This window comes from Vulpes lagopus, chromosome 6 (assembly GCF_018345385.1).
Source record: "Vulpes lagopus strain Blue_001 chromosome 6, ASM1834538v1, whole genome shotgun sequence".
Classification (NCBI taxonomy): domain Eukaryota; kingdom Metazoa; phylum Chordata; class Mammalia; order Carnivora; family Canidae; genus Vulpes; species Vulpes lagopus.
In genome coordinates this window covers 85,086,693-85,100,451 of record NC_054829.1, presented here as the reverse complement: position 1 = coordinate 85,100,451, position 13,759 = coordinate 85,086,693, and the positions used below count along the sequence as shown (strand labels likewise).

Genomic DNA, 13,759 nt, shown 5'->3' with positions numbered 1-13,759 from the left:
CTTAACTGACTGAGCCACTCAGATGCCTCGGCACTAGTTTTCTTAAATATTGTTTTCAGACTTTACTTGAGTTAATTCTGTCATGTGTTTTTTATTTTTGTTTCGTTCTCTTTTCTCCAACCTAATATAGGTCACTGAATTCTTAGCAGAGATACTTTATAGCTTTTAAGTTAACTCCAGTTAAAAGTATTTATTTTACATCTTCTCGGTCAACAGAGTGAAAATACTCTATTCTAGAAATTATTATAGTCTTAAAAATTTTGGAATTATACCTGGACAAATGCAGGTTTAAAGCTCCATCTGCAGTGATAAAGGGATTCTATGTGAACATAAAGGCTGTTATCAGGGATTCAAGTTTGGATAAATAATATCAATTTAAAAAGTATGGACAGCTAGAAAGCTTCTATCCTCTGATATTCAAATTTTAATCAATAATACACTTTCCTCTTTGAGAAAGGTACTTGGAAGTAAGGACTACGTCAAGCAATACATATTTATAAATTGCTATTCTTCATGTGTAAGGTAATCCAAGCAATTATTGTGATTGAGTCTATCTTGCTTTATTATGATTTCCCAAAGCAAGAGTAGTAGTAGTAGTAGTAGTAGTAGTAGTAGTAGTAGTAGTAGCTGTTATGTTTCCCCTTTCTGCTAGAAGTAAGCAGGAGCCAAACATTTATTACATGCCATTTAAGTTCATTAGTTGTTCATGGGAATGCCATGGACAATGTTCAGGTTGTGGCAACTGACCTATGATTTTATTAGAACTGCAGAGAGACCAGAACAACAACAGCAAATAAAAGTGAGGAGTTCAGTTCGGCTGGACCCAAGAAGCAAAGAGAAGAGCAGAAACATCCAAGGTGTGTTTTCATGTGAATACAGGAGGCAACAGTTGCATGGCAAAGCTAAATAGAGTGGGTATGGAATCAAAGAAGGAGTGAGGGTAAGGAAAATGCTGATTTGGTTTAGAACTCAAAGAAAATGTGCCAAAATATATCACTTGAGGAAGGTTACAATTCCAAAGAAAGAGGGGGACACATCTGCAGTAGTCATTCTTTGTTACAATAAAAGAGATTTTAAAAATACATTTTAAAGTAGTTATTTTGACTTTTTAATGAGATATTCAGAATGATTTACATGTCTCTCTTGAGAGGCAGTATCCACAGCAGGTATACACAGGGCTCTCAAATTGGATCTGGAATTCTGACTCTAACAACAGTGACATGGCAGTGTCTGTGTGCCTCAATTCCCTCATCTACACAATTTCTTCATCTGCAATTTATAACATTGTTGTGAGAATTAAATATATTCAAGTACACAAAGCACTCGGGAAAGTTGCTGGCACATAGTAAAAATACATGTTCAGTATTCTGTCCTGACATTTTTCAAATTCAATAAAGAATGTTAGCAAAAAAGACCATGGGGACAATTAAATCACAGCGCTAGTGAATTTTCCAAGTATGACTTTACTACTTAATAAATAGATAGAGCTAACAGATCAGAAATGCCCGTGCTTATCTAGGAATCTAATCAAGTATAGGTCTCAAGAGAAGATGGTACAAATGCTATCAAGAGTTCTCTAATTTTCAGTTACAAAGGTTCATTCCCATATAGGGAAATTTATCTACAGTATTTTTCAGCATGGAAGTTTGAATGCAATCAGAATATGACTCATGGTGCATACTTACTGATATCCTAGATTTTAGACCAGTAGATTCCTCCAGAGTATATTTTAGTTCTGTGGACAATCATATGTCACCCGAGTCCCCATGCTCATGCTTCATCTTAGGAAGTCATATTTGTTCCCCTGCTATTATAATCATTTGCCCGGACAGTTAACTCTGCCTCCTTTATTTTAAAGTTTTATCTTTCCATTTGTCTTCATGTAACACAGACTCCATGACCACAACGACTGGCTGAATTACACTTTTAGGGGTACCAAGGACTATGGGACAGCCAGGCAGAAGAAGTAAGTCTGGCAAGACTTTACATGTTTTTGATCACTTGGAAGATGATGCTATAAACTCAAATGTCTTTTTTCCCGAGGCTAGGGGATAAAATTTTTCTTTTTTTATTATTATTTTTTGCTTCAGTGGGCCTTATTTCAGGATTAAGTTAAATGACTCAGGTAGCTGGATCAACTCATATTATAGACCAGTTTGGCAGAAAAGAAGCAATTCACATAAGCAAAATAAGTGTAGGAAAAAAAAATAGAGGGGCACCTGGGTGGCTCAGTTGGTTAAGTGTTTATCTTTGGCTCAGCTCATGATCCCAGGGTCCCAGATCAAGCCCCATGTCAGGCTTCCTGCTCAGTGGGGAGTCTGCTCCTCCTTCTCTTTTTGCCTGACCCTCCCCCTGCTTGTGCTCTCCCTCTTTATCTCTCTGTCAAAGAAATAAATAAAATCTTTAAAAAAAAGTAAGAAAGATAAAGAAGTAGAGCTATCCCTTCCTGCATATGATGATCTTCTGAGTTCACTCTCAAGGGATAATCTACAGTAAGAGAAATCAATGATAATTGAAATTTAATTCCTAAAACCAACCCAGATCAATATTTCCTTTATAAATGAATGCTGTAGCTGTGTTGGAATAATGGCTTATACTTGCTGTGTGTACATACTAATGGGGCCTCTGCACATAAACACTATTCTTTTTTGGTTTTCTTTCTTGCCATTTGAGAATGAGGCTTTCATTCTATGAGCTTACAACAGCTCTTTTCAAACTGGAATGCACAAACAAAACAGCTGGGGCTATAGGGAAAGATGCAGATTCTGACTTGGTAGGCCTAGGATGGAGCTTGTGGCTTGCATTCTTCGCCAGCTCTGAGGTGATAGTGATGCTGCCAGTCCATTGACCACACTATAAAGAGCATGGAGGTAAAGAAGCAGCCAGCCCTGCACTCTGAATTTTCCTAGGATCACTCTTGATTATCACCTTTCTTGAACCAAGGTTATAAATTGAATTATGCCCCTCCCCAAAAGAGATAAGTTGAAGTCCTACCCTCGAGTGCCTCAGAAGGTGGAAATTGGAAGAGTCTTTATGGGAATAATTAAGTTAAAATGAGACAATAGAATATGTCCTAATCCAGTATGACTGGTATCCTTATTAAAAGGAGAAATTCGAGATAGAAACTTACAGAAGGAAGATGTTGAAAAGAAATAGGGAGAAGACAGCTATCTATAAGGTAAGGAACCTGCCTGGGGCTCCTAGAAGCTAGGAAAGAAGCCTGGAACAGATTAGAGAACAGGGCCTTCAGATGGAGCACTGACCTGCCAACACCTTGATTTTAGACTTCTGGCTTCCAGAACTGTGAGAAAGTACATTTTTGTTGCTGAAACCACTCAGTTTGTGGAATTTTGTTACGACAGCCATAGGAAATTAATACAGCTACTGTATTCATGACTTTTCCCTGACACCTCTTCTGTCTCCTTTTCTCTGACACATACAGAAAATTTCAGTGCACCACTAAACATTGTACAATGTGAGGAATGTGAGGCCAGCATCCCACACTCAAACAAGGTAACAGGAAGGGGTAGGTCATGTTTCTCAGCTCTGCCTAAGAGGAAAGTTTGGGCTAGTCCCATCATTACTGCAGGTGTTAAACTTGAAACAGGTTAAACCTACTATTCATAGTATCTATTGTTTCATCCTCTTAGGAACCAACAAACTGGACTCTGAACACTCTCAAGGAATACATACTGAGATTTTTGTGAAGTCTTGAAATTCTCAAATACTTCTATAACATAAATGTTCTTCAGAAAATGCAACATAACTAAAAACGTGGAGTGGCCCCATAGTACTTCTGTAAACATAGACCTACAGTCGATTATAAAGGCACTAAAACAATTTTACAAATCACTTTTTTATTGTTACTGCTGTGTTTTATAGCACATATGGTGAACTCATTTTGACGAAGGTCACCAATACTGCCAAAGTGGAACTCCATAATTTATCCAAAACCACTCTTGTCTATGAATTCCCACTTAATTCTACCTCTTCACATCCTTTGCACTTCATTAGCAGCCCTCTCATTGCCTTTCTTTTCAGAGGCATTTTGCACAATGAAACAAAGTTGTTTGTTTGTTTGTTTGTTTTGAAAACCGTATTGTGAGACTTATTAAGCTGGCAAGGAATACAAGTAGAAAAACAGCCCACATAGACTTAAATGCAAAGCTGTAGGCAAGCATGAGGCAAGCTAATCTCACTCACTAGCTAAGTGATGGGTGCATACAAATCAGTTTTTATAACAAACAAGATTCAGATTCCTCAGCAAAAGGGCAAATTACTACAAGGCATTACAGACCTTGGCTTTTACTTTAAAATAGTAAAACAAAAACAAGCAAACAAAACATGCTTCCAAGATCCTTGAAAGTCAAGAATGTGAAGTTCTCAATTCTGATACTTGGCCGCTTCTGAATATAGTTCATCTTATTTTTTATACTCTTGGTTCCCAACTGGGGTGGTAATGCTATTTTGAGGGGAATTTGGAAAAACATAGGAGTGTATAAGTTTTCACAATAATGGAGAGAGTTATTGACATTTAATGGGCAGGGTCTGGGGAAACTAAGAAAAGGAAAGCAAAGAATGATAAATCTTTGCCCCTCAGCAAAAGCTAAACGCTCTTCTTGTTGAGGTCCTCAACTCATTTTAACATTTCTTTAAAATTAATGGTCTTTCCAGTTTGGGCTCTGGGTTCACCTTTTGACTTCTACCAGAAACCATGCTGACTTCATAGGTTGCTTTCTCTCTGATTTGACAGGTGTGTCATTCCTTTGCATGTTCAAAGAACACTGGTTTCTCATTCTTTCCACTTTACGGACAGTGATAAAGCACATACTATGTAACAAACATACTTGCTCTTGGTTTGTTGGCTCATTTGTGTGAGTATTATAGATAGATCTGACACACAGTGTTCCTCAGATAGAACATCTCAGAGATGTTTCAAAATATTCTTTTATACAACTGTCCATTTCGCTCCACCATTATTGTCTCTGTCTCATTCACCCCTTTAACTGTTCAGTCATCAAACATAAATAAGTGTGCCCTATGAGTAACATACTGTGTCAGTCTCCATGGAAGGAGGCTACATGCAATGATTATCAGATCCCCTTTTTGTGATAATCAGTTTTGCCCTGTTTTATCTCATTATTTTTTCCTGATTCTCCCGGATAAACTTTTCCAATTTTATCCTTCTCTCTAATTTAGAAAAAACTCACTTCTCCACAAAGTCATGGCAGTCCTACTTGCTAAAATATCTCCATTTACAATCTATACTGATCAGCTTTTTGATGACTTCCTCTACTATCGACAGATCCACATATATAGTTTATCATTTTAACCTCAAAATATATGATTTATATTAATAGTGCAGATGATGGAGACTTAAAAGGCTGAATAACTTTCCCATGGTCAAACAACTTGTTCATGGATTTCAAAACAGTTCCAACCGTCCCAGTGCCTATGTTATTAACACATATAAACTATTCCTGGTAATTAAAATCACCTTCCTGTGACTGCCCATGAACTTTATATGCCCTACTTTTAGATTTTAGCTAGACACATTTGGCCTTCATTCTCAGTCTCTTTACTAAATTCAATATGACTGTTTTAGAAACCTTCCAAGTTTCTATTAAAAATAAACCAAAAAATACTTAAAAATTTTTCTAGATTTCTTAACCAATACATATCCACAAAGTAGAAGTTCCAAATATAACTAAGTAGTCTTCTGTGAATTTTCAATGCCTTCAGGCTTCTGAAGTGCTGTGGATTTGCCTTAATCTGTTGCTAGGAACACTGCACATCGCTCCAAATAGCCTGCCAGACTGAGAAACCTAGCGTGAATGACATAAGTGTTTCTTTTATCCAGGTCAGAGGATGGTGTGAGGCGGTATGAGAGGTCATGGAAAGGGAGGAATTACAGGGTAAATAAATAAACTAGAGGAACAGGAAGTGAAAAGGGGGAAAGAATCGACAGACCCTAATGAGAAAGCTTTCCAGCAGAAGCCCTCCTGCTTCCCACCAAGCACGCACCCCTTCAATCAGTTCAGTCTACTCTGATAACAACTCCGAAGGGCCAGCACACAGCTGACGGTGTGTCATTCCCTTGTCACACCAATGGAAATCATAAATCCCAGAAACCTGCAGATACCAGAGAAAGTGATGCTACTTTGGGATCAAATGCCAGATTTGGGAGTCAGGAGAACTGAGAGTAAGAAATCAGTCTACAGTTTTTTCCTAACACTTGTCTGCCTCCAGGATAAAACATAATACATCAGCTCAGGAATTAAAAAAGAAATCAGATTTACATTTCTCTTTTTTTGTTAAAAAAGATTTTTTTTTATTTATTCATGAGAAACAAGAGACAGAGAGACAGAGACAGAGAGAGAGAGAGAGAGAGAGAGAGGGGCACAGACTCAGGCAAAGGGAGAAGCAGGCTCCATGCCGGGAGCCCAACATGGGACTCAATCCTGGAACTCCAGGATCACGCGCTGGGCAGAACACAGGCGCTAAACCGCTGAGCCATCCAGGCATCCCCAGGTTTACATTTTTACCTTTGCTTTCTTTCATCTCAGAAACGGGGGCACCTGAATGACAGAGGATGGGGGGGCAGATGGTACAGAGAAAGGACCATGTTGACGCCTCCCTTTTGCCAAGTAATGATCATGATGGTCCCAAGGGACAGGATGCCCTTTCTACTCCTGCTCAGCTTCTTAATGACTTGGTCGGTACAGCATCTACTCTGGGCAAGTTAGCACACCAAAGCCTTCTGCACCATACATAATGCTTCATATTCTGCATCTAAATCTTCGGGTCATCTAGAATTTATTTGGGGGTAAAAGGATAAACCTATTTTCCCTAAATGGCTATCTAGTTGCACCAATATTTGTCAATTCACTCATCCTTCCCCACTGTTTTGAAGTCCATATTTATTTCACACTAAATTCCTGTGAGGAATCCTATTAACTAGAATGGAGAAATTAAAAAGGGAGTTTTTTTAAAAAATCAATTTCACTGAAAACACCATACACATGCTTTCTTCTTTCTTAAATGTTTAAAAATGGAAAGGAGAAATAGTGCAAGAGGGAAATGCCATAAATCTGAGGTTTGTCCTTCCTTGATTATGGACTATTTTTAGCACACTATATCTATTCTAATTTGATAAATTAATTATCCTACTCAACTATTAAAAGTTCTTTGATCCCTTTGTACATTGCTGATGACTTGAAGAATAGGGACATTAGGCATTACATTTGCCAGTTCAATTGAACCTGAATTGTTACTTAGTTTATGCATGTTCCATGTCACATTTTATATTTGCTTATAAGGGCATGTTTTGTTACAGATGTTTTTAAATGATAGGAGATTCAGATTTTGTTTGAACAAAATAATCAACCATTTACTCCTTCTTTTCTGAATTTCATTATTATGAAAATCAGACTGGAAACAGTCTAAAAGGTTTTTTAAGGGATGTGAAGAACATTCTGCTGATAAGTTTAGTTGATTTAAACATTTAATTGTTCATTTAACAATTTTTATTAACTATTTTGTGCCAGAAGATGATCCCAGCCAAAGGTGAATGGTGAATGTTGCAAAGACAAAGTTCTTTTAATGATTCTAGTGTTAAAAAAAAAAAAGTTTTACCAGAACCCTAATATGGAAGCATTAATTGTTAGTCTCTAAATCAAATAAGATATAGCTGTGTTTGACAAGTGAAATATACTTATTCAGTAAAGAGGATTCCGTTATTTTCAACCCTTTTGTTGTTTTAAAGCACTGAATTTAAAAAACAAACACAGTGAAACAAAAACATCTCTGGAATTCACTAGGAGGGATGCCTGAATCCATAGGGAGCATTTGATGTCAAGAGGTTGTTGTCCGCAGTGGACTAACCAGGTAAACACCATACTTGGCAAAATGATATTAAGTAATCTATTCTTGTTTGGGAGGAATTAAGTTGTATTAGTCACGCCTGCCTTTTTATTTTCTATATTTCTGATGCTTTGACATCTGGTGTCCTGCTGACCCTGGAGAGACTGCCTTTCCCATGCTTAGCTAATTTCTAAAGATAGGGAAAAAAGGCTTACCTAGGCACACACCTTGGAAATAAACCAATCCAGAGTCCAGATCCCAACCCCTTTATTGGCTCTCACAAGGCTGTCCCTCTGGGGCACTATCCATCCACCCTAACCACCTGTCAGGGCCAGGTACCCAGACATCTAGAGATAGTCCCTAATACCCCAAAGCCTGCTGAAAATATTCAAACTAGCCAATTCCAAACCTGCCTACCCTGCCTTGCCTGGTGCTTCCCCAAGTGCCCCTTGCCCCCATCCTGTGGCATGCTACACCTCCTCCTCTTGGGAACTGTGAATCACAAACTATCTATCCTTTCAATGACAATCATCTCCTGATCTATTGGTCTCACTATACATAAATAATAATAAAACCTGCATTTAAAAGCATAGATCTTGGGATGCCTGGGTGGCTCAGCAGTTGAGCATCTGCCTTCCGCTCAGGGTGTGGTCCCAGAGTCCCGGGATTGAGTCCCACATTGGGCTGCCTCGAGGAGCCTGCTTCTCCCTCTGCCTATGTCTCTGCCTTTCTGTGTCTCTCATGAATAATTAAATAATATCTTTTTTTAAAAAAGATGTTTAACTTTAAAATTTTTTAAAAAAACATAGTTCTTTCATAAACTTATAAAGAAAACGATAGTTCTTATAGATACAAAATAATACCTCTCAACACACTGACATGCTATTTTAAGAGTTATCAGTCCAAAAAAAAAGAAAAAAAGAGTTATCAGTCCAGCGAAGCCCCATTCTATAAGAGAATAGGGAAGAGACTTCCTCCAGTGTTTTATAATTTAGCATCAAAATATTCAAGCCAGGTTGACCTTTAAAGTATCCTATCAGAAGAGAGCATATAAAAGTTTCTTTCTATTTATTTTGTTACGTTGGAGTAGAATCTTGAACATTCCCTTAAGATCCAATATATCTGTCATAAGGGGACACCTGGGTGGCTCAGTGGTTACTGCCTTTGGCTCAAGGCATGATCCTGAAAACAAAACAAAACAAACAAACAAAACAAACAAACAAACAAAAAGACATGATCCTGGAGTCCCGGGATGGAGTCCCACATTGGGCTCCCTGCATGGAGCCTGCTTCTCCCTGTGCCTGTGTCTCTGCCTCTCTCTCTCTCTGTGTGTGTCTCTCATAAATAAATGGAATCTTTTAAAAAACAAAGACTTAATATGTCTATCATAGGAAACTTTGCAATGATTTCCTGTTGATGGCTTCTTGGCCATTAGAAATATTTGGAAGTTGTAAATACGCTGCTTAAAAGTGATTATTTGAACTACATACTGATGAGAATCATTTGGCTATTAGAATTTGATGAGTTTAACTGGTTATTAGCACTAAAAAATTACTTGGGGTTTATGGTAGAGAGTAGCTAATAGAGGGAATCTGGTAGACATTAGAATCAGATGTGAAGTCTGCCCTGGCAGAAATAATTTAAAGATTTTTAAAAAGCAGAAATTCCATGGCTTGTAAAATATGTACTTGAGATGAGTTACTTTGGAGGGTATTTCCTATGGTGACCAAGGATGACAGGCAGTCACAATTTGAATCCATTTTCTAATAACCAGACTGTACGTATTCCATTTCCTTTGTAGACCACTGGATTCAAGACAAATAATGAGATTATCTTAAACAGATTGTAGACAATGTTTATTGTCTCTCTCTCCAATGGAGAATCACTTGCCATATGCTCTTACTCAAGCTGCCAGGATCACAAAGTCTAGTGGCCCACTAAGGAGCTCGGTGACTGTCAGGATATTTTGTGGCCTCAGAGGGATAATTATATCAGAGGAATAATCATAACACAAACCCTTCTTTCCAAGTTTTTTGTCCCCAAATAATGCAGGCTTACACTAAGGAATCTGGAAGTAAGAGTTAAAAGTTGTGTGAGTGCCCATAACTTCATCTGAATGTACACTACCTGGGGAGGAGTTAATAGAATAGAACTTAATCACCTTAATGCGAAGGTAAAGAGACATTAAAAAAACTACTGATACCACTTTAAGTAACCCCCACGTACGACAAATCCCATTTAATCTCAATTTACCAAGAATCTTTGTGAAAGTGTAACTATGTTGGCACATGTAAAAAATAGTTGATAAAGGTTTCCAAGCCTAGTTACAGACTAGACGGGTAGAAACTAGTTACAGACTCGATGGGTAAGAATAGCTGAAATGCTAAGCACATTCCCTGCCTGGTAGCCATTCGTTCCCAACAACCACCTCATTTTCCTGCTCAGAATGGGCAGTAATCTTTTGATCTCAGGGGAGGTGAGTCTTTCCCCAGTCCCAGGAGATAAATCATAATTTCTTTCTTGCCCCAGGTGAGGAGATTGAGTGTAGGTCTAAAGGAAGAAGTTTCAGTGATTAAAGACTTTGTAATTTTAAAGTCTAGAATAAAGTATAAAGCTGAAAGAAGGAAGAGAAAAAACAAGAACTTAATAAGCTAAATTTAAGTTTTTTATATTTTATATATTTTTTAATGATCTATTTATTTATTAATGAGGGACACAGACAGAGAGAGACAGAGAGGCAGAGACATAGGTAGGGGGAGAAGCAGGCTCCATGCAGAGAGCCTGATGCGGGGCTCGATTCCGGATCCCGGGATCACAACCGGAGCCAAAGGCAAGTGCCCAACCTCTGAGCCACCCAGCCGTCTCTAAATTTAAGTTTTTTAAAGAAGTAAATGTGTTTGAGGGGCACCTGGGTGGCTCAATCGTCTGAAGATCTGGCTCTTGGTTTCAGCTCAGGTCATGCATGATCTCAGGATTGTGAGATCGAGCCCTGAGTCAGGCTCTATGCTGGGTGTAGGGACTGCTTCGGATTCTCTCTTTCGCCCTCTACTACCCTACTACCATCACACACACACACACACACACACACACACACACACACACACCCATGCTCACTACTCTCTCTCTCTCTAAATAAAAAAGAAGTAAATGTGTTTGAACAGACTGGCATGTGCTTTGAGGTCAGTACCTATAATCTCTAAACCTTTTTTTTTTTTTAATCTCTAAACCTTTTAAATCTCTTTTCATATTGCAGTAAGCTAGTTATCAAAGAATAAATGCAGACAATATTTAAGGCTTCTTTTTTGGCCGCTTAGATTGATTATGTTTCATCAAACAGATGATGAAGTTTCTAGTATTTTTGCATGGAAGATGATCATGTGTACACATGGACACCACATTTGAACACATTGGACTGTAATCATCATCGAGATGCAGGTACCGTCATATTTACAAACTAGTGACAAGAAGCCCTCCATCACATATTTTCAGAAATTAAGTCATGTTAAACTGTTAAAGAAGTAGTCAAATTTTAGATTATGGCAGTGGAAAAGCCAGGGTAGTGTAGGCTCTAATATGGAAAGGCCAGTCATCAACCTTCGTACACTTCAAATTCCATATCTGTCAAATGAAACTATCGCTGCTCTTAACTCACATAGAAAGTGTGACAGTGTTAGAGTCAGGTGTTTTCTGCTCCCCATCCCACAGTGCTCCAACAGTCTGAAAGCAAGAAACTGACGAGAGCATCCAAAGAACTCAGCAGTCCATGTGCATGTAACAACAGGTGACATTCTAGTTTAGGATCCGAACTGACATAATGCAAAAGTGGGACAAATGATTTTGAGAGTGTGTATTAGTAAACAAAGTGTTTTGCACAACCTTAATATTCATTGTGTTTTAATATAACTTACTATGCTTTATTAGTTTCAAAGAATCTATCCAAATGGAAACCAATCCCATAAAATTTTTAAATTTGCATTTATTTTTTTTAATTCTAACTTTATCAAGCTTGGCAACAGAACTCAAGCTAATTAAGACAGATGAGTACATTCAGAGACAGGTTGACAACGTGTTTTACTAAGAACTTTTGCTCTTGGATTCATTTCTGCTGACTCTGAATTTCCTTGAATATGCTATTGTTCTTTCACTAGACATAAAAATTTGAGCAGCTGATGTACTTTTCAGTATCCCCTCATAATTATTCCTTATCTAAATGTGCTATCTTTTCTTTCCTCGTAAAATTTTATAGCTTTTTGAATTTTTTGTTATTCTATTTATACAATGCCAAATTCCCATGTTTCCCTTTTCTAGAGCATGTGTTTCATAAATACCAATCTGAGTATTTATTTAGATACAACAACACAGAACATCTCCTTTATATTTTGTATAGGTTCAGTTAAGTAGCTAACATACAAAACAAGTGCAAGATTAAGGCCTGTCAGCTTACCCAGAGCGCATTTTGAATTCCTTTGTATTCCTAGTGAGTACATACTCCATGTCCCTGCATGCCTTCACAAGTGTACACTATAGTTGTACTGTCCCTGTGTACTCAAAACGTAAAGTTCAAACATTCAAATATGCTGATAATGAAAGCCTTATAAGCTGATTTGGTTAATCATATGTACATTAAAATATAGCACAGTATTATTTGGGTTTCTCTTGGTTCTCAAGCATTTTTTTTAATCGCACATGTGCACACACATGCACACACACACACACGAATGGCCAAGCAAAAGTTTTCATTTTGACAAGCAAAAACCCAGAAACTCCCACGTTACTTTTATCACCAGATCAGAGCCCAAGGCACCCTGCTCACTGCAAAGTTTCAATTACTAAAATGTGGATAAAGCAAAAAATACACCACTGCAAGAACTCCAAAAATAGCAATTCAGATTTATGTCTGAAGCATTTTTCACATGCTCAGATCAGCACGAGAATTCTGTGTATGAACCGCTAGATTACTTGGCAGCAGCAATTAATGAAAAAAGCCAAGAAAACGGCACTAAACTGATCACATTTCAGTGTAAGAACAGCACTATGTCCAATCTGTTGCCACAATTTGGACACTGTGGAGAACTGACTATATAGGGATAGAAAGCAAGGGTATAAACACAACCACACGCAGTCTAGGTCCTAGCTTCGAGGTGATATAAACATGCCCCAAATTATCAAACCCAATAAACAGCAATACCTGGCAATTTGTCTCCAAATTAACGAGAAAGCACCCAGCTCTCACCTTGCACAAACATACACTTCAGTGGTCAGTGGCAAATGCAGGCAGCACTTGCAGGCTGGGAGACAGAGCAGCTGCTCTGTCCTGAGCCGCTTACAGCACATTGGAGCCGGCTCTGGCCCTAGTCTCCCCTCCGTTGGTTCGCTGCAGTTTCTCCCATGACTCCATCACCCAGGAATGGAAACCACTGCCCTCTCCCCAGCGCTAGTGGGCTCCCCAGCTACTGAGCTCAGGTGAAAACGCTGAGTCTTGCAAGGTCGCCACAAGGTGAACACGGGCCAAAAGAATATACGGGACTTGGAGGGACCACCAAGGGAAGACCCTAAACTCCAGACACTTTGCCTTTCAAGAGATTCTGAAGTCCATAAATCAGAGTTGCAACAATAGTCAGAGAAGCAGTAAATCTGACAATCCCCCATTGGCACTGAGCCAATCTGCTAACCCAGCAGTACTCTGCAAACCCTAATCGCTCTCACTCTCTCGAACACACACACACACACACACACACACACACACACACACACACACGCACATGCACACGCGCGCGCGCGCACACCCACACATACAGATTTTCGTGCAGCCATTCTAAATTGCCCAGGCATACTTCTCAGGCCAAAAAGTTCTTGCATATCCTTTCCCGGTAACAAGGCTTAAAGAGGGGTCTTA

The 13,759-nt window shown here is 38.6% G+C and overlaps 1 protein-coding gene across 5 annotated transcripts in view; it reads right to left on the bottom strand.

Moving 5' to 3' along the window:
• ARHGAP24 (Rho GTPase activating protein 24) overlaps positions 1–13,759 on the bottom strand; it is a 504,876-nt gene that overhangs the window by 154,162 nt on the left and 336,955 nt on the right. Inside the window, exon 1 of one of the 5 annotated variants that reach the window (XM_041758960.1) lies at positions 13,097–13,294. The exons of the other annotated variants lie outside the window; for them this stretch is intronic. Coding sequence (XP_041614894.1) covers positions 13,097–13,109 — 13 coding nt within the window. The 5' untranslated portion in view covers positions 13,110–13,294. Of the gene's footprint in view, positions 1–13,096; positions 13,295–13,759 lie in introns of those variants that run through there. 5 annotated transcript variants of the gene reach the window in all.